This window comes from Quercus robur, chromosome 1 (assembly GCF_932294415.1).
Source record: "Quercus robur chromosome 1, dhQueRobu3.1, whole genome shotgun sequence".
NCBI lineage: Eukaryota > Viridiplantae > Streptophyta > Magnoliopsida > Fagales > Fagaceae > Quercus > Quercus robur.
In genome coordinates this window covers 24,392,513-24,419,269 of record NC_065534.1, presented here as the reverse complement: position 1 = coordinate 24,419,269, position 26,757 = coordinate 24,392,513, and the positions used below count along the sequence as shown (strand labels likewise).

The 26,757-nt window shown below is 32.9% G+C and overlaps 3 protein-coding genes across 4 annotated transcripts; all 3 read right to left on the bottom strand.

Moving 5' to 3' along the window:
- Positions 1 to 720: 720 nt before the first annotated feature.
- Positions 721 to 4,760, bottom strand: LOC126726587 (B3 domain-containing protein Os05g0481400-like). 2 transcript variants are annotated; one of them, XM_050431880.1, is made up of 8 exons: positions 4,556 to 4,760; positions 4,219 to 4,405; positions 3,976 to 4,041; positions 3,785 to 3,880; positions 3,334 to 3,395; positions 3,093 to 3,252; positions 2,762 to 2,968; positions 721 to 1,481 (listed from the first exon to the last, which is right to left on the bottom strand). In XM_050431880.1, exons 2-8 carry the CDS (start codon positions 4,294 to 4,296, stop codon positions 1,047 to 1,049), a joined length of 1,104 nt encoding a protein of 367 aa, XP_050287837.1. In that variant the 5' UTR covers positions 4,297 to 4,405; positions 4,556 to 4,760; the 3' UTR covers positions 721 to 1,046. The 2 variants fall into 2 exon arrangements, with proteins under 2 accessions (XP_050287837.1, XP_050287830.1); XM_050431873.1 differs by having other exon boundaries at positions 4,219 to 4,327; positions 4,556 to 4,758.
- Positions 4,761 to 6,862: 2,102 nt separating this feature from the next.
- LOC126726603 (KH domain-containing protein At3g08620-like) lies at positions 6,863 to 11,943 on the bottom strand. The gene is made up of 7 exons (XM_050431886.1): positions 11,368 to 11,943; positions 11,162 to 11,250; positions 10,494 to 10,645; positions 8,407 to 8,523; positions 8,053 to 8,169; positions 7,771 to 7,914; positions 6,863 to 7,211 (listed from the first exon to the last, which is right to left on the bottom strand). Exons 1-7 carry the CDS (start codon positions 11,445 to 11,447, stop codon positions 7,065 to 7,067), a joined length of 846 nt encoding a protein of 281 aa, XP_050287843.1. The 5' UTR covers positions 11,448 to 11,943; the 3' UTR covers positions 6,863 to 7,064.
- Positions 11,944 to 24,242: 12,299 nt separating this feature from the next.
- LOC126691022 (uncharacterized) lies at positions 24,243 to 25,193 on the bottom strand. The gene has a single exon (XM_050386127.1). It carries the CDS (start codon positions 25,191 to 25,193, stop codon positions 24,243 to 24,245), a length of 951 nt encoding a protein of 316 aa, XP_050242084.1.
- Between the last annotated feature and the right edge of the window lie 1,564 nt (positions 25,194 to 26,757).

Sequence of the window (26,757 nt, the reverse complement as noted above, 5' to 3'; positions counted from 1 at the left end):
GTAGAGTTTAGAGGTTCAAAAGTTGTTTTAGAGGTGAGGAAGATGAACTAGGCTAGGCCTTCATTTTCCTAGAGGCCACTGTCTCCAAACATATTATTAATTTGTCATTGATGTCTTTTTAGATTAAAAAAACATGCTTACATGGACCCAATATTGATACCATTTTATTATTCACCAATCCAAACAAGTCAATATTAGCAGTTGCAAGCAATATTGTGAAACATTCTGGGCCTCTAGTTTTATTGTTAACCAAATCAAGTGAAGCAAAAGCAAAGAAAAATCTCATTTGAAAATAAGGACTACTGGTATGGCATATTCAAGTTAAATCAAAAATAAAAAAGAACCAAAAATATTCAAGAATTTAGGGACTGAATTGGACAAACCAGACAAGTCAAAAAGGTAGAATATTATTTCCAACCTCCAAGTGCAGAACTAAGTTTAAGATGTGATGTCCGCATCAAAGTGTCAAACTGAGAGCAAAATATACCTCCTTTTAACCCATTGTCCTTCACATGCCTTTAGGAAACTAGGAAAGCTTAGTATAAAAGTATAAAGCCACTGTCATCATAAATCTATCACTTTTTTGATCAAGCTCAGCGATTATAAAGCCACTAGGACTATCTTATATGCACTACTATTAAGTATTAACAGTTAAGAATAAAAGTTTAAATTATATGACTCCTTGTTGAGAGGAAAAGATGGGAACTTCCACTCCGGCAATAAACCATAAAAGCAGACACAAGATCCACTATTGATATGTCTTTGAACATTCGATAACAATATAATTACACATTTTCTAACTCCATTCAAGCTATTTTCAAATAGTATGCTAAGAACATGATTCCATCAACATTAGCATTAATCGTCAATTTAAAGTCTAGGACAAGGTTAAAATACAATAAGACTCAAAACTCAGAGCATGGCATCATATTAATAGGCAAAAAGAAGCCAACTCTTTTGTTAATATTATAATATAATCTCCTAACTTGTTGAAGTTCTTGACTTGGCATACTAGAATAAAATATTGAAGGCTTATTTTACCTCTCCTAATATGCTTTTCTTCGTAGAAGCTTTGGAGCAGGTTTCTTTCTACGCTTCTGCAAAGCACATCCATTACTATTCTCATCTATTTTAACCTTCTTTAATTCACTACTATCAACTGATTGGCCTTTCTTTTGAAAATTTTGAGAAACGCATTCATTCTTCTTAGTTGGATTTTTATCTCGTGATTTGTCTCCACTATCTGTTTCACTGTCTGGTTGGAGCTTTTGAGGACTTGCCAAGTTATCACTCGCGTGTACCATAGCTTTCTTTGACTTCCGTGTCTGAATTGGTTGCAAGTCAAGCTTCGTGCTGGCCTTTGATTTCCTTTTAGTAGCTGAAATTTCTTCTTTGTCCACAGTATCCTCAATTTCTTCTTTGTCCACAGTAACCTCAATTTTTTCTTGAATTGAAAGTGGAAATGCTTTAATTATGTATATCTGCATTAGTTATACAACATATTCATTATTTGGTCTTTAAACCAAATAGCCAAAAATAAATGATAGAATAAATATGGAATGATATAGCACAGAAACAAACACAGAAATTGCACTTACACAACTTATAATTATGTTCACTTGAAATTTAAAATGGACAAAACTGAAATGGGAAATGCCGACTCTGAATATACTTCGCACAAACAATGAATGGGAACAATCAAGATCCTATATACATTTATATCACTTCATGCATATTTAGTGCAGACATTGTCCACCATGAAAACAATTGGGATCAAACAGTGACAGGATCTACCTAATTATGACATGTATGAAAAAGAAAAAGAAAAAGAAAGTTACTGTAAAAGCACAACTCTAGATGGAAATTTGTAGCTTATGATGAGTTCAAGAATAACTCCATGGTATTCCACCAAAGTATCCATAGGATAGAATGAAATTAAAGTTGCTAGGATGCACCCATACAGAAAACGGTAATACATTAATCCTTAAAAAATTTAGGATACAGAATGGCATAAATACTGTAATTAATTAATATTTAAATAATTAAATCTTTTGTAAGTACATGTTATGCTAATTTTAGTTTAAAAGAAAAACAACAGATGCTGAAAAGCATAAAATATGTATAATTACTAACTAAAATGATATTAGGTTCATAGGGAGTGAATAAAAAAGAGGGAGAGAAATAAAAGAGTTAAAGAATTATCTTCCTAGGGTATCCATATCAGATACATGTCCTGTAAGGATATGGCTAACAGTTTGAAGCATTCGTGCTTCCTAGTTGCTTTGTTGATGCAAGACAACGTAAAAGAATAGCACTAGGTTGATGATTTGTCCTAAAAGGTAAATGCCTCAAACATATACTAAGGACTCATATAATGTGGCATGCTATTGATTAATTAGTTACGTAGCAGTTTGGATTTTCTTATATCATTAGTAAAACACAATTTTCTACCTCATTTTGTCTCACACATGTAGGCATAAACCTCCAAAGAGTTTAAGCTTATAATTTATAGCATTCATCTGGATACTTATGAATACTATCCCAATGTGTTATTGCCTTAATTGAGCACATATGCTACCTATTTTTCCTTCTTCATTTTTTCCCCTTGTAGTGGCTTGTTTGGGGGGGGCGGGGTGGGTAAACACATTACCTCATTAATGTGTTGCAGAGCTGTTCATATATACAAATCAGGTAATGATTAATGAATGGTAAAATACAAGCATGTCACCCTTACAAGTGCATCAACGATTTTTAAGACTACCTTAAACCTTGCTGGCTCAATCAATTCAAATACCAGTGCATCACCATCATCCAACTTGTGTTCCAATGCGAATGCTCTCCAGCCACCACTAAGCCCAGTTCTTTCACCAATGTATTTAGCCTCATATTCCGCACCACTTTCATCCTCTAATACCATATCAAACAATGTTTTTGGAAGATGATCTTCACAAAATTTAGAAGGAAGGCCCTAATTATAAGAGCAAAATGTACCATTCAACTAAGCATTATATGGTCCATAAATTAAATATAGCATAGTTAAGATATGAAAGACCATAATCTTAAAAATGAACAATTCCTTCATCGTAACATACCAACCAAAAACAACTATAAACATGAGACCGAACCATCGTTTTGACAAAAGATGGATTTTCAGACTCAAGATTGTTTTGAAGCTCCACTGCAGCCTCCAAGGCACGTTGTCTTTGTCTTTGAGTTGCTTCTTTGACTTCCTCTATTGGCCTTGCAAGATAGCTGAAATCCCACAACATTATTACCAACATATTCAGGGAATCTAGAGTAGTAAGATTAGTTCTACAAAATAATGAAACCCACCTTCCATATGGCGTTGACCTTGACCTCGACCTCTTCCGCACATGTGTAATGCCTATGTCAATCTGTAATTGACATAGAAAGGTCCTTTTCTCAGATTGACATTGAAAGGTCCTTTTCTTAATAATATGTTTGGTTAGATTAAGACACTCAGAAATCCATAAGAGAAAAGTGGGAGTGGGTACAGTGTAACCTATAATTATAATGTCAAACATCAAATAAAATTGTTAGATTGTGTTAGCCCCATTATAGAGCCCATTATCATATCTATTGTCAAGTGTTTGATAATGAGTGCCATTGTTCAACATTTATCATTGGTGTCATAAAACAAAGTGTACTATAAGAGCAGTAACAAGTTACATCCCCGCACCCCACTATATCTTTTCCAATTTCCATCTAGTATCTTGATATAAAAATCTCACTCTTGATCGCATAAAACATTATTATTACTCACATTATCGCAATATGAAGAAACTGGATTACGTGCACGGGAAGAGCGCCTTGGTTCTGATACAATAGTAGTCTTCGATCTCAGTTTTGGAAGACGTTGCTGCACCATTAAATAAAAAAAAGTGATACAGGAATGTAACCAAAGATAAATAAACAAGATTCAATCTTTTTGCTGAAAAAAGAAGTCAAATTTACCTGGGACTTTTTCTCAGAATTGGTTAGCTCACCCAAACTTTTTGAAATCTTTAAAATTCCCAAATCCTTCAAAAAAAAAAAAAAAAGGTAAAAAGTGACTTATACTAGAACTTTAAAGATGGGTTGTTGTTGTATTTGAAAAAGAAATGCAGGGTCTTATCTTATCACAAGTTTGGTAGTCATATCATATCAATCAAATTATCAAATCATTACTGGTAAAAAGAGATAGGAAATGGGGTGGACCTCAAATTTCTTTTTGTTGAGTTCAAGTCGTTGGTTGCGAAGTGCTTCATACGAGTTATCGATGCAAGTCTTTGCCATGTTTGCTAGCGAGTGTTCACAAAGACCAGACCTTCAATAAAAGATTTTTTTTTTTTTTTTTTAAATCCTCGGGAAACACATACAAGAAAAAATGTTGTCTTTTGAAAATCTATTACATGGAAAGCAATTGCAAAAGCGCAAAGAAAAAAAAAGTTGGGTTATTTTGAAAGGCCGCAGAATCATAATGTAAAATAATCTAAATCCTTAAACATCACACACACACACACACGCGCGTATATATAAAGTGAAGAAAACTGACCTGGAATAAGCAGCAAAAGGATAGAGATGAAAGGTTCCTGGTGAGTTTTGAGCTCTTTGGCTCAAACCCAGTGAGACTGTGAGACTGAGAATGTGAGAGAACAAGGCGGGCGTTTGAATTTTGAATTATTGCTTTGAACCCTTTTGACACATCCTATGTCGGACCTGTCGTGTCGGGCCGGGTCTGTTTGGGTCTTGATGCCATTGAACACATATAAAAAATGGGTCAGACAGGCAAAAATGGCCCTCTACCGGTATTTAGCAAAACAAATTAACAATCTACTGCTGTATTGGAAATATATAAGGACGTATCGCTTTTTTTAAATTCAAGTTCTTTGAAAAAATATACTCTGAAAATTTTTGAAAATTTTTTATAGTACTCAAGTTTATAAAAAAATTTCAAAATTTTTCCATGGTACTCGAGTATCATGGAAAACTCGATTTCAACAAATTCAAATATCCAAAAAGTGATAGATCCCTACATATTTTTGAAACAGCAGTAGATTGCAACATAATTTGCAAAAAAATGCTATTTGGCTATTTTTGCCGATTCAAACCACTATAGTTGGAGAGAATTTAAATTTTAGATGTTTCTATGAAAATAGAAATTTAATTAACAAAGCTATTGAATAAACTATATATGTTTGTTGAAAGTGTACTAAATTATATTTGTATTTTGAAAAAGTGATATTTTAAAATACTATACGTAAAATTTAAAAGCAAAAAAGATAATACCAAACAAACACGTAGGAGATGTTAACTCGTTATTCTTACATCTTTTACCTAGTTTTAACAATCAAATCTACTTAATATAAATTAGATTTTTTTTTTACCTGCTATTCTACATTTATTTTTATATTTCTTACCATACAAATAAATAAAAACTAAAAATAAAATTAATAATACATAGCTCCTTAATTTTAAATTATATTATTTTTTGTAATAGTTTACTAGTCCAATAATTTCATTTAAGAAGAAAAAAAACTGGTACACTTATTTATTATTATACAATAAATATGAAATGTAACACGTTATATGAATGACAAGTAATGTCATTAGTATTTTTTTTTAAAGAATAATATAAAAAATTTGACGTTCAAATAATAGCACAATGATACTGTCAAACCCGGCGTTCTCCCCACTCCACTACTTATAAAAATATATTTATGAAATATTAATTACTTAAAGAGGCAAATATACATTGAAAATAAGTCCATAAAAATTTAATTTTATAGTAAAGACTTGGCATATGGGTTGGGTGGGTCTTGAATTTGACTTGAATTGAGTTGGAGATGCATTTTAAAAATGGACAGACTAAAATAGAAAAGTAAAGTTTCAAGAAAAAGTTTCTTAGTTCATCTAGAAGACTATAATGCTCTGACAATAACATTTTATCACGTACCAATACTTGGAATCTAGCTGACAAAAATAGGCTGAAGATTTTTTTTTTTTTTTTTTTTTTTGATAGGTAAGGCTGAAGATTGATTTGTTGCTAGTGCCGACTGCCGATCAATCGAACATTAATGTAAAGTTTTTTTTTGAGGGTGAAAAAACCAACTATATCGCTACCAAGGTAAGTGAGACTTGATAAAGAATCTAATTAAGTGCAAAAAATGTGAAATTAAAATACATAACTTTTAGTGAGAACTTTAGAATCTCATAAAGTCTCATAAATGGTAGGAAGTGATATATTCTGAAAATTCTAAATTCTCACCATGTTAGTCAAATAGAACATTCATGATTCATAACTTTAGTCATCCTTGAAATTTGAAAATGTTAAATTCTCACCATAAATTCCTACCTACCAACCAAAATAGCATGAACAAATGCCATCCATTAACAATAAATAAATAAATAATTTTCTATATGCATGCACATAATTAAATTTTTTTTATAACAGCGTCCACTTCTGATAATTATGTTCTATATCATCAAACCAATACACCAATCAATTTTTAGTGTAGATGAGATTTGAAACTTAGATCTTTTATTCAACCATCAGAGATTTTACTAATTAAGCTAATTGAAACCTACCGTCTATTATTCACATAAGTTAAAACAAAACACTTCTTTTTATTTTTGGGGAGTAGGAGGCCGGTCCAACCCGCAACACAGAACCACAAAGGGGGTGGATTGCCTCTGCCAGAGGCCTTCCTAACTCCCAAAGATCACATATTACACCACTGATATCCCAAACTTGTCAAACATAAAGTATAAAAGCCTTTTTTAAGGGGGTGGTAGTGTTCAAGTATAAACATGTACATTTAAGGTCTGTTACAAGTGCATGCAACAACAGTGACAAAAGCTATGATAAAAGAATTTCTCTTTCCTCCCCCTGTTAAAATTTATGTCACTGAAAAATGCTCCATCTATAATGTTTCAGAAATATCAGCAAAGGCCCTCTCTTTGTAGCTATACAGAATTGAAATACATCAAGGGCCATGAATTGGCAAGAATATCTTGGACTGTATAATAGATGAACAAAATAGAAGATTGAACTAAGTAAATTACTATTGTCCCGTTTTAGCTCGTTTCATTCCATTGGAAGTGAAAGGAGAGATGGTACCATGCGGTTGAGGGCTCTCTTCTCTAAAATTGGAATTTAGCATAGCCAGTTCCCTCAACTGTTGCCTCTTAAGAATATCTTGTGACTCATCCTGCATGGCAAAGATAGGGAAAAAAAAAGTCCTGAGTATATAAAAGAGACATTATAATCATGCAAGAACAAGAAATATTAGCAAAGGACACATGCATGAGTAAGAATTATTCCCTACTCCATCCAGAATAAGCTAATTTAAATGATATCTCACTTTATACCATTTGACTTCAGAGTTTGGATTGAATACGTAATACCATGTAGGGGGCAGAAAAGTGTAACTTGATTATTAGTGTGATACAATGAACAAAGAGTAAAACCAGAATTGAAGAGTGAAAGAAAATAATAGTGAGGATCTAACATTGCCACAAGGTCTTCCAGGAGGAACCACAAACTGTTTGTATTCCAAAAGGCAATAATTCCTAATTTCATCTTTTTTAAATTGCATTCCAAATGTGATGAAGAAAAGTAAAAACATTTTAGCAAATTTCTGAAAATTTCAGACTAAAAACATTCAACTGACCATGTGCAATAAACAAAAACTAAGTTTGTTCAGGAAAAATGCACTATGCTTCTATAGTATTTGAACACTCTAGAAGGAATGAGACTGAAAATGATACCACTGGTTTAAGAAGTTCTTCTAAGATTTCTTGTGCTTGTCTCAACCGCATATCAATGACATTGGCAGGTAATTCAGCCTCAATTAAAATGTGTAGCGGATCATTCAGATGCTCATAACCTGGTCTTCCCCTCAATGACTCCTCCTTAAGAGTAGAAAAAAGCAAAGGAGATTTATGAAAGAGTCACTAATAATTAAATTTTGAGATAAACATAAAAATGGTCTAGGAGGATTAAAGTAGCTACTCCACCTAGCTGCAATTAAGGCTGTGTTGAGTTAATACCTTATCTGGGTCTTTTATTGAACCTTTTCCTCTAATAAACACTCGGCAACCTGTAGAAGCTTCCACCCGCTTCAGTGAATTGCCTCTAGGGCCCAGCAACCGCCCAACAAAGTTAAACTGAAACATATTGAAGGATGTTACCACCCAAACTTTTATTTTTGGTGTTTTTTTTTTGTGGGGGGGGGGGGTGTGTGGGGGGTGTTTGAGGGGAGTAATTTTAGTACCCTTTAACCTCACAATATGTAACAAATGTCCAGTAAACATATATAGATATAATTTCTTAACATTCAAAGCATTCAATGAAAATAAAGGATTTAGACATCAATATCACATATGCATTCGTATATTGCTTACATTCGGATAGCTATAAACAGGAATCTCCAAGCGCAAAACCTTCTTGACAATATAGGAACTTGGACTTGCTGGTGCCACTTGCCAGTCCATATTCATCCCTTGTGGTCCTCCTAACCGCTGTTACATAATGAACTAAAGATCTTAGTACTATAACAAGAATGACACTCACTGAGTTCAAAAAAAGTAGGGAAAAAAGGAAAATTAAAGCAGAGAAATATTAAAATTTGAAAGGAATAGAGAAGTCAAGTTCTACCTACTCTGAATGACGAGCAGTAAGTTAAATTAAAACAGAAAATACATAATTTTAAAATACATATATTCAACTTGTGAAGCAGTTCATGGGAATAGACAAGCAATAGGGGAAAAAAATTGAACATCTAACAAAACTAGAAGTTGATAATCATTTTGGCATTATTAATAAGGAATTGATGATACACGTTGCCTACTGATCTAATGGCATATACCATGCATTTTGTTTCAAGTTCAATCGAGAGTCCAACTCTTCAAGGTCCCCAGGATGCTATTGAAAATTTAACAGAACTTGTTACAGTTCTTATTAAATTATCCCTAGCAATGTTCAAGTACTAAATAGATTAGCAGATTTTTAAACAATTCCACTTGCAACATTTGATGGACCCCAACACAAGTAAGCTTCTCGTAAGAAATTCCCCATGCATTGAATTCTATGAAATTCTCCCTCATATCCCCATCAATACCTACACCTGCATACCATTTGGACCTAAGTACTGAGAATGCATGCATCTTGTAAATTATTTAGGGTCTGAATAAACTGTCTTAACCTGAAGGTAGAAGGGGGAACCTGGGTGGGGGGAGTATGGCGTTAAGGAATAATTATCTTAGCTTGAGGTAAACTGAAATGCATGGAGCATATTACATAGGATGTCAAACATTAGTTCATTCCATGGCCAGTATTTTCAATTGGCAAGTTACGCAAACACCCTATGGATTTTGAACCCACAACTTCAACCTCCACACATTTCTTTATGAAAAAGCAGGTGTCATTTGAGCTATAGCTCATTGGCTAGTATTTTTGGACAACTAGTAACAAACTCCTCTTACATTTTTCGCTAATATCAGAGAAGCTTTTTTTTTTTAATAAGTAAAATTTTCACTAAAATCAGAGAAGCATGCACCATCTGGTCCGCATAAATCAGCACTAAGGATCATGATAAATGACACAGCTTAAGGTACGGTTACTTGTTATTAGTGCAAGAGATTTAGCTTCATTTTTTTTTTTTTCATATTTCAGTCTAAATTATGAAATATTGTTCTGGCACGAACAGCCACCTGAACACAACCAATGCCATTTACAAATCAAACACTACTTTCCACATTCTGGGGCATGTTCATCTATTTCTCATATACTTTCATAAGAAGATGTGAAGCAAAACAGAGGGAATCATATGATATACTAATAGGCAGCTTATATATGCAATACGAGATGCATACCTCCCATAACTAACTTTGAACTATTGGCAATGCATCAGCACTACCCTATGAACTTATTGTAATTATTAAATGGGGCAAAAACCAGATATTCATAAACTAAATTTAAACATTGTTGAACTGCCAATGCAATAGGTTGATGATAGGAAGCAGAAACATGTAGCAAAATGGCCTTCTGAACCAAGTGTAATCTAATATACAGCCAACGCTTCTGGCTTGAATTAAGAAGTGCACCACATTGACATCATCTCTAATTGGTTATGTTGCGTGCATTTGGTTTAGCTTTTTCTGGAGATTATTTAGCTTATTTGTTTATGCACAGCTTTTTAAAGCCTAGCTTTTTGTTTACCCACTTTCAGCAAATAAGTCAATCCAAATACACTAAATCATACAATGCCCTTTATACGAGTTCTATTTTCGTAGTCCAAGAATGTCATGTTTCTAAGCATGGCACGAATAAATTTTGTATGGCTAGACATATTTGATCATATTCTCTGAATACAATTGGAAAGAATAGTATCCATATATTATAGTGGGATGGAAGAAGAATGTAAAAACCGAAGACCGGAGAAGTAGACTGAAGGTGCTATTCTGAGATTGACAAAGTTGCAATTACTTACATCATGCTGCAGGCCATTCCAACCATTGAAGCCCGTTCCTCTATTATTTGCCATCATGTCAAATGAAGCCATAGGGCTAGGGCTTCCACGCTGCAGTCTGTCAAAGTCACTAAGCCCATGATTGGGGATCATTCCAGAAACCCGTAATATCTCTGTCACATACAAAAATACAGAAATTAAAGATTTCTCTTTTTCACTATGTAGAACATATCCCTGCGAAAATTGAAAAGCAAACTATTGCCCTTACAAAGTTCATAAGATTATAAACGACTGCAGTACAATCAAACTAACATAGACCATTTGATTAAATCAACTCTGATCAATTTTGTAGGAGAGCCACCACATTTGTTTCCAAATCCCATTTTAAAGATGTGGTAGACAACATTACCCAAAGTAAGCATGTTTTTTAATCTCTCAAGAGAATTTTGTCAAACAAGCAATACGAGTTGGACCTTAAGAACAGTAAAAACATGTAGTCCTCTTATTTATGTTTTAAGCAATACATAGATAATAGATTCAAGTATTCAATTTGGTCTTCCTAACAAAGAAGTTGAATTCCATGGATTTATATTAATTGTGATTTTTGCTGCCAAGTATCACAAAGCCTTCTTAGAAGGATCAGATAATCTAACATGAACCAAGATAAACTTGGATCCGAAAAAACCAACCTTGATTCAAGAGTCGGCTACAAATAGGAAGGACTTGCACGAAGGGTACAAGTTTCTGGTACTCTGCTAACAGCTCTGCCAAGTACTGACTGGAAAACACAACAACATACGATACATAAACATAAACATCCACAGATTAAAAGGGTGTTAGAAAGTGAACACGAAAACCAAAAATTCTTATAAAGTTGTGAACTTTAATTGCTTGCCTGTCCACATCCGAGGCACTTCTTATATGTGGAGACACAGTTCTTGCAGGCGAGAAATTGTGTGTGTATAAACCTGACATGAATTTAACAATAATATACGCAACCCCAGATGAAAAAATAGAGAAAAAGAGACAATCTTTGATTGTAGAGATGAGATGTGCACAGCAAACTCCAAAGGTTTGTCAACGAAACCGAACCATTCTGAAATAAATAGTAGTAAATATTGGGGAAGAAGTAGAAAGAAGATAAGGGTTACAACGAAGACTAAAAATATTATTGATGAGGGTACAACAAATAAGGGTTATTTTTTCTCTCTTTTCTTATTGTAATGATTTTCTTAATGCAGTAGAAATGGTGGGGTTTTAAATAGGGGAGGGTTTAAATGGTTTTTGTGTTTTGGGGTCGGTGTGTTTGAAAATTTTCCAAAGGTGCTTGTTTTGTGTACTTGTGTGTAGGTGTGAGAAAGACAGAGAGAGAATGGTGAGGCGGTGGTGGTGGTGAGGCAAGGCAAAGCAAAGAAAGGCACAAGCATAGAGAGAGAGAGAGAGAGAGAGAGAGAGAGAGGGTTTTGTTGCTCATTGATTCAATGTCATTAGGTAGTGTTGTGTGTGCGATTGCTATGAGATTTTTGAATTGCCACGTTGACAGTTGACACTGACAGCAACAGCGCCAATGATTTACACTCTCTTGTTCAGCGCGTGGAGATACGGTTTCAATCATGCTCCAACTTATTATTAATGCTAGCAGCCCTACTACTTAGTAATGAGACAGCGAAATATGGACAAGGTTGGCGATTTATAATAGAAAAAAAAAAGGTTAATGGGTAACCTTAAAATATTGGTTTATAAAATATTTAGAAACTTTCTTTTGGAAAAATAAAAATGTAATTGAACTTTTTTTTTTTTATAGATTTTATATTTTTCTATGAAACTAGTATCAAAACTTTCATTAAATAATCCATTAATAAAAATTCTAAGGATACCCATTAACTAAATCTTTTATTAAATTTTTTAATTTTTTCTATGAAGTATTGAATGAGTGGTAAACCCTGGATGCAAATTTGCATTTTTTTTTTTTTTTTGTATTTCACTTTGTATTATACAAATTGTAACATGTCATGTACCTAGGGTTTAAAAAAAATAAATAAATAAACTTTGATTTTTTATACTAAAAAGTAAAAATAGTATATGATAAATCATGATTGGTGAAATATAAAATATAAAATAAAAATAAGATAAAGGATTTGTATTCAACGAAGTACATATGTTAATATATAATTTTATAATGCAATTGGCAAGTCAATTTAGATCCCAATTATGGAATTAACTAATATGGTGCAAAACTAAATAAACATCAATGAAATAAATAAATAACACGCAATATGGTAATTCAGGAAAAACCAATAGAACAACTGTTCCAAAATAAATAAATAAATAAAATGGGAGAAAATCCTCCTAAATAGAACAATTCATTATAGCAAGAAAAGTTATTACAATCTAAGTGAAACATTTACCTAGACTTTACAACGGTATAACTTGTAAACCAACTTACAAGATAAACCTTCTCCTACTCCAAAACTTATAAACTTCTCACTTATATAAATGCTCCATGAATGGCACAATCATGATCACAACCAAAACCTCCAATTGATTCTAATAATCTTTTGAAAATTTGTACTCTGTAGTAGCACTCTTTTTGATATTGGGGTATGGAACAATAACCTCTCAGTGATATTAAATGGATACAATATTAAATGGGTGAGGTAGAACCTAGGTTGGTGGCTTTTTGCAAAGGTTTCGGTCGATCCAACTGTCAAGCGAAGGTCATGTGAACTCCTCTAGAAGTCTGCATTGATGAGTTCGACCTCAAGCGAACGTGAGGCGGACTTCTTTGTACGTCATACCGAACAAAAACTTCTGACATCTTCTAATTTTACACGAAACCCAATTACAATTACAATTCAAATAAAATAAATACATTAAAACTGTTATGATTACAGCAAAACTTTTGGCACATAATTAACAAACACTAAAATGAACCTAACATAAGTCAAGTCAATTTTATAATGAATCGAGCCATTTTTAATTTAAAAGTTTAATTATTATTTTGGCTAAATTGTAAATTACATCCCTAAAATTTAACTATTCTATTTGCATCAGCAACCTTTCTATCCATATTTTTCATTAAGTGTCATATAAACTTGTCACGCGTGTTTAATTTGTCCAATAAAATAATGTCACATCATTTTTGTAGCCTAAAAAAATAAATTGAAAATTGAAAATGACATGACATGATAAAAATGACGTAATATCACTTTATTGAATGAAATTAAACATGTGTGACAAATTTATATGACACTTAACAGAAAAATATGAATATATGAACTGCTTATGCAAATCAAATAGAAATTCAAGGATAAAATCAAAATGCTCTCAAAATTTATGGGTGTAATTTGCAACTTAACATATTATTTTTATAATTTAGTCTTGTTATTTTTATAATGTAATGACTAATGAGAGCAGTTTAAAAGTATGTTAATGCATTAACAAAAGTGGGGTCGGTAATTCACGCTCCCTAGGGGAGGTGGATGCATGGTGTTGGTACATTGGGATTGGCGGGGGGAGCCTTTGCTCGCATCAGCTCGTCGGGTTCTGAATATTCGCATCCCTAGAAAGGGTATTACGGACTACGTTACTCCACAACCAGAGGATCCTCATTACTTTTCTCTATCCAAGTTTTTGTCACAATCATTTAAGACACCCACGTTTTTTTTTTTTTTCATATCTTTTTTTAATATTTCACTTTTTGGTTCAGTAAAAAAGGTAATTATTAAGGTTAAAAAAAAAAAAGTTTGTTTTTATTATTATTATTTAAACGTGAATAGAACTATAGAAGGGGACAATAAAACAAACTCCACCACCTAAAACGTGATTTTCGTTTGATTAAAGATTGTGCTATTCTTTTTCAAACCCCCTATGTTATGAAAGTCTAGAATCTAGAACTATATTTTTACTTTTTTGATTGAGTTTGGCTCATATATTAATAAATAATTTAGGGGACTTTTTATGAGGAAATGAAAAAGATAACTAATTTTTTTGATAATTTTTTCAATTTTTTATAAAAAATTTCTTAAAATTGATGGTTTCGTATATACTAGACATACATTAACTCCGACCCTTTTAAATTTAGCACATTGTTACTTCTTATTTTTACCTAAATTTGCTAAAAATATAATTTATTTTTTTAATAGTTATTTTTTCAAATACACTCACAAGTCACAATCAAGCTCTTTAGTTTATCTCTAATCTTAATCTAATTCTAAAAGAAAAAAAAAAGTTTGTCTCTAATCTTTTTAAATATTCTTTTTTCCCCAACTATCGAATCAAATCTATATCTCTTTGTGGGTTCCAGTTAGCTTAATTGGTAAAGTTTATGATGATTGAATAAGAGATCTAAGGTTTAATCTTTGTCTACACCAAAAATTGATTGGTGTCTTGGTTTGATGATAAAGAGCTATCATCATAAACAAACGTCATAGGTTAAAACTCTAAAAAAAAAAAATCTATATTTCTTTCTTTTTTTCCTGCAAAATAAGAAACGAGAGTTCTAACTAAATACAAACCCTTAAATTAAAAAGTAAAAATAATAAAGTCCACTAAGAAAAATATATATAGTTTATAAATTTAATAAATATAATTTTATCCAAAAACAAATGATTTTCTTGTCTTTTAGTTTGTGCATAAATATGAAATTTGATAATTAAGATTATTATTAATAAACATTTATTATTATTGTGTTTTTATATGAAATATTAAATATGAATTTTGATAATTATTGTAGTTATTAATAGGTATATAATCTTTATTATGATTGTGTTTTTTATATGGAACTATTAAATATATATAATTATGGTAATTATTAATATGTATTTATTATGGTTGTATTTCTATATGAAACTATCTATTCTATTATATTAAGAAATTATGATGCTTGAAGATTTTAATTGATGGTTTAAATATAGAATAGAGTTTAAACTCAATTAAAGAAAATATATATTAAAAAAATTGATGTGTAAAATTGTGAGGTTTCAAAAACTTTTATAACAAAATATCACGAGGTCAACTATATTGTCTTCATGATCTTTTTTGTCATCTAAGCCAAATTAATAAGCATGTCACTAATCTCATAGAGTCCATAAATCAATCTCTCACTACTAGTTAGTAGGTACAATTGGATTGCCACCCTGAGAATCTTGTTCCTAAGCGTATACCTACAAGGCATTTCCAAGGAAGAGTTAATGGGTTTTTCTCCAAAGTTTAGATAACTAGCCTTGAAATTTCTTCTAAGGTGTGCATGGGTTGGGTTGGAGGGTATTTTCAACCCAACCCATATACAACCATCATATTGACAATAATTGTGTGGCTTATGCTGATACATCATGGATGTTAGGTAAAACTAACTCTATCTAGACTAGCAAATGATAAGAGATTCTCTCTTCTAGTTAAAACATGTGTTAAACCATTAAACCATTACATTGCCATAGCCGAAACCAAAATATCTTAGATGATATGAGTGAAATGGGAAAGGTGTGCCTCATTTCCTTTGATAGTATTGATTTATTGTCTTTGAACCAGCCTCAAAGATCATATTGTCAAATTCCCCAATCTTTGACTTAACTATTCCACTTCCTTCTCATGAGACATCTTGAAAACCCCATGTATAGATGTACCAATATTGTAGTGGATTGAACTTAAAATTTTCAGGTTTACATCACGGTCCAAACCGATGAACATTCCATTTGGTATCTCGTGGGGGTTGATACTTGAAACAAATCAATTTCAAACGGTGATGATTAATTTGTTTTAATTTTTTTTTTTGGAGAATCAATTGAAGAGGATTCTAATATATGTAATTCACTTGTAAGTAGTAATTGAACCCGTGCTCACATTTGGGAGTTTTGAAAGAACGACAAGCCTTACCGCTGTTTTCAGGACTTGGGAGCAATTGGTGGGTTGAGCACTTGAGCTAATGAGTCTGGTTAAGCATGTTTTTTACCATTTGGAATTACTAAAATGTGTCTGGTTAATCATTTTTCTAATTCATAAAAAACATAACCAATATAGAAAATTACAAACCAGAAAATTCTGGGATCAAATAGGACCCACTTAGTCATATACCTTCACGGGTTTGAACTTTGAAGTTTGAACTTTTCTAAATTATATGGCACTGAATGGGTATGAAAGTCTTTAAGCTATCACATGAATTGAAAGGGTTGAACCAACAAACCTAAACCAGCCATGTATCTTTTAATAATTAACCCCAACCTCTCTTCATGTTCCCTTTTCATCTCTGACGACATACACGCCCAAGCAATCACACTTGTAGAATTTATACCCCGATTTTGTTGTGGTAGTAGTATGGTTTAGTTCATTTCAAAAAAAAAAAAATAGTATGGTTTAGTTTCCACGAATTAAACACAGTGATAGCACACAAGTTTACTAGAGAAATATTCTAATTTTATTATTTTTACACAAAGTACAAAGTAAATCAAGGTCCGTTAACACAAAATACTCACTCAGGGATTGTTTGATAAATTGCCTTTCACAATGCTACAACATACATTGCTCAATCATAAGAGCATAAACTGTTTTTCCTTATACAACACACCCTGCATTCTATCTACAACTTAGAGTTGACACCCCAACAGTCTTCCTTTAGATAAAATGTAGGGAATAAGTGTTAATACGTAAACTTATATAGAAGGTTTATTGTCTTCAAAAGCAATTTTTTTAAAAAGGTAATCTAGTAATTGAGAGATGAAGGATTTAAATCATAGATGTCATTATTGGAAACGCCAAAGTATGCTAATGAATTACAAAGCTCTCGGCTCAAAAGCAAAAATTTTAAGTCTACAAAAAATAATTGCTGCCATACTTTAGTAGAAGTAGAAATGTTACCATTTATTATTATTATTATTATTATTATTAGTTTAGTGTTAGAAATGTTACCCCATTATTAATTTGTTCAGATCTGATGTAAACCCTTGAAACCACCACATTATTGGCCTGCCTACCTAAAATTCTATCTTAAGAAGCAGACAGATTTCCTTATAAAATTAGGAATACAAACATTCATCAGACAACATAATATAATGTATATATAAACGAATACTTTGTATGACAAGCAATAAACTTAATTTTATGAGTCCAGATCAGGTGTATGTATTATGTTCTTATTTTTTGGGCTCCGATAAAATTCATAATGCGACGTACATAGATATATATATCACAAGAAATTTTGTATAGAGAAATAAATCATATACATTATTTATCATAAGAAATGGGTGACATTATCAAGCATAGGATTCCTCTAAGGTGTGCTTGAAAAAGTACATCGCAGTCAGCAATTCAGGTTGGGTCAGGGACAACAACGTATGGATCAAAACAAACCATGGGGAAGCCCCCAATTATAAAAAATCACTCACCATCTTGTAACACATTCTGTTTTATAGTGCAATGTTATGTAATAAAACAGTCTATTTGTCTATCCTAGTGCAATATCTATGTGGAAATGATTCTATGACCTCGCTCGTCACACTCCCACCCAGTATAAAACCTAACACCTTCCTTCCTTTAAAAGTTATCATAATTTTTGCATGGATGGAATGCTTATATTCACTAGGCTCATGCGCCCTATGTAAGACTAATATGTAGAGTTTGTGATGTATATTTGTGTTAAAACCTTGTTTCTTCTCTCCTAGTGTGTTTGTTTCTAAAAAATAAATAAAACAATCATCCTCCCTCCCAAAAAAATAAATAAATAAATAAAAGAAAAAAAAATATTTATACTCAATCCATGTGTCATGTACACAATGCAACAGTAGACTAATCTATACATCCATACATATATTAATAAGTAAAACTAAGAAAAAATTCAATTAGATTTCAAATTGGAATTCAATTAAAGTCTAATTTTGCACCATGTGTTCCATCCAATCTAAGTTTTTAAATTTTTGTGCCAAGTTAATTAATTCGGTCTAAAAATTAGAATTCAATTAGAGTTTAATTTTGTGCCATGTGTCTCATCTAATGTAAGTTTTATAACTTTTCGCACAAAGTGAGTTAATTCAATGTAGAAAATGAGGAGTTTAATATAAATAAACCATAAAAAACCTAATCATATATATATACCATGACTATATACGGTCCATTACTAATTGGGTAATATGTGTATATATATAACCAATCAAAATTGAATTATTTAGATTTTTATTGTTATTTTTTCTCTGAATTAATGAGCATATTTTTTATATTGTTTTTATTTAGATATTTTGTATGCTAGGATCTTGAACGTAACAAATTGTAATTGAGCTAAACGATCTTATGCACCTATTCCCATTCAATTTAGGAGATACTATTGGATCTTTTTTTTTTTTTTTGGTATTGTATTTAGTTGAATTTCACGAACAGTGATTATGAATTGATATTGTATATGTAGTATCCAATAGTGATTTTCAAAATTATTACATAATAGCAATGTGTACAAAACACCAGCCAAAGCATGGGAGAATGCTAATGTGGCTGGATCTGGACCTTACATGTGGAGTGGCTGTGAGCAAAGGAAGATGAAGTGTTGGCTATAAAGTTCTATCCTTAGCCTGTGCTAAGGGCGTGATTGCCTTGAGAAGGAAGTAAGATATGCATCTAACATGGTACTCAAGCACTCACAAAAGGGAGATAGTGACCTTCTAAGGTCAACAACTATAGAAACACCTCTTATTGGCTGAGTACATGTTGGACCACTTCAGGGACACATATATCACCTACAGTACTTTTGATGTCCCTTATATTGCCCAAGAGTTGTTCCCCAGGCAGTGGCAAAGTCACCTATCCACATGCCACAGTGTTGATGTTGGCGCACTCTCTCTCCTTCAGTCACCACATAGTACCCTGTTAGGTTTTGAGTTTGTAATGTTGGCAAACCATGACAAAACATGACAAAAACTAAGTCTCATTGGTTTAGAATGGTCTACATTGAAGTCCAAGACAAAAAAATCAAGTTCGGGATAAAAAAAATGAGTTACAAGCTGTTTAATTCAATTGGCACTCGATTGGTACTCAATCAATCGAAAATCGCATATCAGCAAAAATCAACAAACGTAAAAAGCCCATAACTTAACCGTTTGAAGCCCAGATCGCAAGCTGTTTTTTCTAGTATTTAAATGATATTATAAGCTAACCCTAGGTGGGGTTTTCAGAGTTTTTTAGAGAGATTAGAGTGCATCTTGTGCCTCTTTTGTAGATTTAGGGTTTTGTACCAAAAGCTCTCTAATGTCTTCTACCGGTGTTTTTCCTTGAAGAATTTCAAGATCTAGTATTGTAAAAGTTTCTGCATACAAGATCAACGTTTAAGGAGATCCAAAACTTTTTGAGTGGAGTCTCAAAGTCACAAGCAGGTGAGCTTGTGTTGTTGCAAAGGCCAAGGAAAGAAGTAGTCCGTGGACTTGAAGCTATCATGGGGTCGTGGTAGAATGTTAGTGGTCTAAATTCTATTGTACAAACTTCAATTCTTTCATAGTGGATTTGCTTTTTACCTTGAGAATAGCTAGGTTAAATCCTCCCTAGGTTTTTTACCGGTTTGGTTTTCCTAGGTCATCATATCATTGTGTTATTTATATTTTCTGCTACTTTACATGATATAATTGTTATTGTTTTAACCTAGATCTGAATAATAAACTTAAATATTCACTTGGTTAATTAATTAGGTTAAAAAATCTAGTTTACAAGAATCTAAAAACGTACATACCCCAGCTGTAGTAAAGTCTAAAATAGGAAAATGATGACTTGATACTTGTCTTTGTACTCCGTCATATTCCTCAGATTATAAGAGGAACATGTAGCTGGACTTTTATGGTAAGAACCCAAGTAGATCTTTTGAGAAGAGAGTAGAAAGTTGATAAGATAGTGAGGAAGAAAACAAGGTCTCTCTTTTAAGGAAGAACATCCTTATTGTACAAGGGTTGCCTCTTTTTCCATACAATATAAAACTGAACAAAGCAAGAATGATTCTTTCTTGCTCGAACCGTGGTTTTTCATCCATTTTCTAGGGTTTTCCACATATATCTTGTGTCCACTTTATATTGTTGCTATCACTTTCTTCTGCTTTAGACATGATGATGTCAAAGTTTGCATTTTTGTCACTCATGAATTTTCTCATCGAGATGTACTGTTAGAAAGCTTATTCACTCTCTCATATAAGCTCAAATATAACTTGCACGTACACAGCGTAATGAGAAACTTGACATTGCCAATATCATAAAATTTGCAAGAAAAAATAATTTTAGTACCTCCAAATGTTCTAATCGAACTAATATTCTATATGTTTTATAACCCAAGCTAACATTAATAACACCACTACAATTCATCATTTTCGTGCATAAGCACGGGTTACATACTAGTAATAATAATAAAATAGAAACAACAATGCTATAGATTGTTAGGAAAATTTTAATACTTTTGTAAGGTTAATTAAAAATTACAATTTCAATAGTTTTCTCACTAAATATATATGATTCCTTACAATTGCTTCCTTTAGTCTTTAGTTAGCTATTTGTTTACGCAAGAGCTTTATAACTCAATAGACACCTCCTAATGTTTTTAACGGAATGCCCAATTTTCAAATGAACTGTTGGTCTATACCACCATTTAAACTTTCTATTTTTTTAGTTCAATACTTGGGAGAGAGAAGATTTGGTTCTCCTTATAAAGGAAACAAGATAATTTCACTAGGTTACAAGGCTCTCGACCTGAGAAATTATTCACTCCAACGGGAGGATCATATTAGCAATGCCAAGTGGTCCTCCCATACTTAATGATATTGTACCATGTGCGACAACTTATTTAATGCGATCCTAGTCACCAACCCAAGGGAAGTAATTTTAATTAATGCAGTATTTATATCTTTCTACTTGGGAGTTACTATTTATGTAAACTTTATTTATGTGATAATTTTGAGAAGGGTAATACAATATGTTTTGAAAATAGAATGATAAAAGTGTAGGTCTCAATAGATTTCAATGAGGTTTTCATAAAAAATTAAAAAAAAAAAAAAGAAAGAAAAAGAAGAAGAGGTTTTTATAAATCTTATCAACTATAAACCATGACATAATCCAAATGCGTGACATCGTTGGGATGATTACGTGATGGATAAAACTTAGGTACAATACCTTAGGTGCTGTTCCTTAAGTTTCGCTCTTAAAATTCAGCCATATGCCTACTTAACAGAAAAATACACTTCCATCCAATAAGAAAAAAATTCACATGGCAGAATCTTAAGAGAGGAACCTAAGGAACAACACTTAAGTATTGTATCTAAGTCTTGCCCTTAAGTGATTACGATGCCCTGTGTTTGTCCTTCCTACTGCAGGTTATATGTATGTAACGTGAAGATGTGCATTAGGACATGCTTGGTGTTGCATTATAGTACTTTCATTGTGATTTGTGAATAATAGATTTGGGAACTTCTTTGCTGATTCCTTTAATATAAAGATGATAATTAAATAAATTTATGAAATAAAAAATAATATGTAAAGTCATTGCATTTAATTTTGGTTTGATCTTTTTAAAAACAAAATTATATTAAGTATATTATTTCATTTTTGCATTTTACTAGGAAAATGATTGGGGAGCTTAAAATTCCATTGCATTTGTTTTTTCAAGTCAGCTAAGCTCGTAGGTGATTAAATTCCCATATAATTGAACATGAGAGAGTGTGTGTGTCTATATATATATATAACACAAGCGTGTACTGTTCTTTGTCAAGTTTTTAAATTTTTTTAATAATATCAAAATGAAATTTTTTTTAAGAGTGAAAATTTATATTATTTTATTACATTTTATTTACTAAAGGAAAAGTTAACGGATGCCCAAAAGGTATTAGTAGGGGTGTCCAGACTCGACCATGGCCCGAAAAACTGACCAACCCGCCTGACGTCAACCCGAACCAAAGCTCCAGTCAGTCGACAGCGGGTTTCCGATTCCAAGAACCGACGCCGATGGGTTTGCTTCTCCAAAACCCAAGCAACCCGAACCTGATTGGAGCTATATAAAAAATCCAACCAAATCCGGCAATATCAAGCCAGATCTGGCCAAATCCTAGCAATTTTTAGCGAAATTTGTAGATTCCGACGAAAAAATGTAGATTCCGGCAAAAGAATGCAAATTCCGACGACATTTTTGCAGATTCCGGCTATTGATCAACACTCACCCTCACCCGAAACCGACTTGACCAATTGATGCCAGCGGTCGATTTCGGGTTCTTTCACACTCTACCCGACGTCGACGGGTCGAGTTCGGGTTGGGTCCAAAATTGACCTGTGGACAGGCCTAGGTATTAGTTTAAAAATTATTTTTAAAAATTTTTATGGGGAAAAAAAAAGTAATTAAATTTTTTCTTGACAACTTTTTATATTTTTCATAAAAATGATATCAAAACTTTTAAAAAATGATTTATTAATAAATGTCCTAAAAGCACCCGTTAACATGATTCATTTACTCGTAACAAACAGAATAGCAAGATTAGATATTGTTTTTGCCAAAATGGCCTGGCTTCGTAGTAAGTAGGCCCTTATTACAAAGGCTAAAGATGGGCTCATAAAATCTGATAATCAAAGGTGGTCCGGTGGACCTCGTTTCGGCCTAGCTGATCAAGCGGAAGTTTGTTTGCATACTTTAAAACTATGGCCAAATTATAAATTATACCCTTTTAAGGTTTTGTTAATTGTTAGTGCCTTTCATTTCTTTCATTTTTGTTTCTAAGTTGTGATTTTTTTTTCTTTCTATTTTGTCTTTCAGGTTCTATTTCGTATTCAATGTGGTGCCTAAAATTTTCCTCGGGACAAACGAAACCAGCCTCAATCGATTGGTGAATCGCCCTAGACATGATGCACAAAGTAATGACATAGGAAAATGGATATAGTTGACTAGTTGGTAAATTCATGGTATGTCTCTATATTCCATACCATTAATGTCACATAAAATTGGTGTTTCATGACAAATTGTAAAATTCCCCTTCTCAGCAGTCAGCATAAGGGAGAAGAAGAATCATGTAAAAGAAAATTGAAAAGAAGAATGAATTGACATTCAGTAGTCTATCATCAGAGTTATCACAGTTTAAAGTTTCCCTATCTGGTATTCGACAGCAGGTTAACTTTTGTTTTATGTTGTTGAGCATTTGAGTCACATCATCAGCTGCATCCAATTCAATTTCTAGACAATAATACACAACTTTAGTCCCAAACCCGTCCCTCACAGCTGCATTAGGTAGGGAAAATTCTTAGGTAGTTAGGTGTAGTGAGAAAGGTTTTCATTAAAAGGACAGAAGATTTGAGGTGAAAGGGGAAGAAAGAGAAATTAGGAGATTGTTTGGTAGTGGGAAATAAATGTAAATGACATGGAAGAGTCAAATAGAATATCAATATGGTCCTGTATTTGTAATTTGGGAACTCCTATTTTATCCTTTGAATGATGGAAACAACCACACCCTGATTGTCTTTGAATCTTTCTGGGTTCAAGTACACAAGTATGTATATCATACCATTGAGGTTCATGGGCATCATTGTATGTGTTATAAATAAGTACAACAGCAACCAAGATATCAAAACAAAGAAAGCAAACTGATTGATATTCAAAAAGAAAGAATATGAGAATCTGAACTGAACTATGAATGAAGAAACAAAAAACTTTTGTGAATTTAATCTAGATATCAAAACAAAGAAATCAAACTGATTGATATTCAAAAAGAAAGAATATGAGAATTGAATACTTGAACTGAACTGAACTATGAATGAAGAAACAAAAAACTTTGGCGAGTTTAATCTAAGGCACATATTCATTCTCCAATACTGGTCTTGTCCGAGTTCCCATGGCCAAAGGAGCCTTGGCATTCCCAAAGGTTGTTATCTGCAAAGTCTCACCCCTATCTGCCACGCATTCCATTTGCTGCACCTTCTTCCCATGTTTGAACCTTCTCAACCACACAGCCAATAAACCCAATAGACCCAATAGAATAAACCCACCAAGTAAAGATCCAAACACTCTCCACACCTTAGACTGGTCCTTTCCACCATTTTTAGCAGTTTTAGCAGCAATAGGAGGAACAACCTCCACACCTGGAGCTGGTGAAGGAGCAATAGACTCTACAACTACAGAGAAATGTCCTTCTTGAATTGCTGAACATACATTCCCTGGCAACACATTGTCAAACTGCACTGAACCATGTAAATCAAAATACACACACTTTGGTGACAACCCATCAGGACCTAATTTCAAATCTGGAAACTTTACCAAAATGGGCTTATCAGATGCTCTTAAACTCAATTCAGGCACATTTGAAGCAGACAAATCAGAAGCATTATAGGCTAGGAGACCAAGAACAGGAGCTAAATATGAAAAACCAGGTAAAGGGTAAAAAGAATTAGACCAGTTACCGAGGTTGTGGTAGACCAAAGCAAGCCTCTCCACATAAGGCTGCTCAGCAACACCAACTGGGATCTGAAACTCCTTGAAACTATGAACCCCTCTGGTTCTCAAACTACCACTCCTAAGCCTCAAAGCTGAAACTTGAATTCCATTGAGATTACTGGGAATGTGGTGGCTCTCATAAGGAATGCCTGTTTTGGGGTGAGCACCGAAGGCCACGAAAGCATTGTCTTGAAGAAGCGCATCTAGGGAGCGTGTTGAAAGCCCTGGTAGCTGAGCATTGAAGAGAGGCACCCAGATGAGAAAAAAGCCAATTATAACAAGCAGATTGGTTTTTTCCACCCTCATCTCCTCAGCATATTGTCTTTCTGTGAGAAATAACGCACCAAGATCAGTTCTTGGGAAACTCAGTTTGTAGAGGCACCAGGATTCTCATTACTCATATCATGCATTTTCTTGAAAGAGAACTACTGTATCTGTTTAACATAATCAGCAAAATGTAGTGGCAAATTAAGGCAACTTGTAGAGCGCATTGGCTTTGATTTGATTCATCTCCATATGCTTTTTGGTCTCAAGGAAATTGAAAAAAAACCGTAAAAGGGAAAAGAATGTTGCTTTACTGTATGGCATTGAGAGTTTTTTTTTTTTTTTTTTTTTTTGGGGGGGGGGGGGGGGGTGTTGAAGAGTGTATGGCATTGAAAGTTGAAACTCGCTGTTGTAAGGCCTCCAGGTCAAAGGAACAGTAAGATGTTTCTCACCCTGTAATGTATGACGGGGTTTTTAATTTTTGAAATATAAAGTAACCCAAATAAGATAAATCTAAAAATTTCATATTGGAATTAACTAAGAAAATTTTATGCCAACCAGGGAAAGTGATAGAAAAAAAGTTGGAGGAAGCAAACTAATGTGAATGTGATGGACTGGTAAGTTTCTTATGGTCAAATGACATGAGTATATGATTTTCTTGTTATTCACAACTAAAAATGAGAATATTAGGGAACATTTTAATATTTTAAGGAATCTTAAAAGATTACCATATATTAAAAGATTTTCTAATATTTTTATATGGGAAATATTAACGAATGCCCTAAGAGTATTAATTTAGGAATTATTTTTAGAAACATTTTATAAGAAATTGATAAAGCAATTAATTTTTTTGTCAGCTTTTTATATTTTTCGTGAAAGTGGTGTTAAAACTTTTCCAATATAGTTTATTAACAATTGTCCTAATGACACTTGTTAATATGACCCTTCATATTGGAAATAACTAAGAAAATTTAATATTGGAAATAACTAAGAAGATTTTATGCCAACTAGGGAAAGTGATAGAAAAAAAGTTGAAGAAAGGCGAACTAATGTGAATGTGATGGACTGGTAACTGGTAAGTTTCTTATGGTCAAGTGACATGAGTGTATGATCTTAATGTTATTTACAACTAAATATGAGAATATTAGGGAACATTTTAATATTTTAAGGAATCTTAAAAGACTACCATATATTAAAAGATTTTCTAATATTCTCATATGGGTAATGTTAACGGATGCCTAGGGGTATTAGTTTCTTTTTTTTTTTTTTTTTTTTTTTTGAAAATGAACTGCTCATATATTGACTAAATTAAGAAGAGTCCACGTACAAGGCTTCTAATACAGATGGAGGGATGTCCTCCATCCATATTAAGTCATCATCTAAATTCCTAGCATATCTGGCTAAGGAGTGTGCCACCCTATTTGCCTCACGGCGTACAAATTGAATGGACTTGGAGCGAAGACTAGAAACAAGACAATGAATATCCTCATACAAATGGCCAAAGCGAGAAAATCTTGGACACGGACCAGCAATGTTCTTCATGACAGAGGCGTTGTCTCCTTCAACTATTAAATCTGAGAACCCCGAGTCAACAGCCATCTCTAAT

Excerpts from the sequence above, each read along its gene's own strand:
- LOC126726587 (XM_050431880.1), bottom strand. The coding sequence starts at position 4,296 with ATGGCAAAGACTTGCATCGATAACTCGTATGAAGCACTTCGCAACCAA. Across the intron at positions 4,042-4,218 it reads TCAACAAAAAGAAATTTGAG|GATTTGGGAATTTTAAAGAT; the intron begins GTCCACCCCATT and ends TTTTTTTTGAAG. Across the intron at positions 3,253-3,333 it reads AGGTCAACGCCATATGGAAG|CTATCTTGCAAGGCCAATAG; the intron begins GTGGGTTTCATT and ends GTGGGATTTCAG.
- LOC126726603 (XM_050431886.1), bottom strand. The coding sequence starts at position 11,447 with ATGTCAGGTTTATACACACACAATTTCTCGCCTGCAAGAACTGTGTCT. Across the intron at positions 8,524-10,493 it reads GGAATGGCCTGCAGCATGAT|CGGTTAGGAGGACCACAAGG; the intron begins GTAAGTAATTGC and ends ATTATGTAACAG. Across the intron at positions 7,212-7,770 it reads AAGAACTTCTTAAACCAGTG|GATGAGTCACAAGATATTCT; the intron begins GTATCATTTTCA and ends TTTGCCATGCAG.
- LOC126691022 (XM_050386127.1), bottom strand. The coding sequence starts at position 25,193 with ATGAGGGTGGAAAAAACCAATCTGCTTGTTATAATTGGCTTTTTTCTC.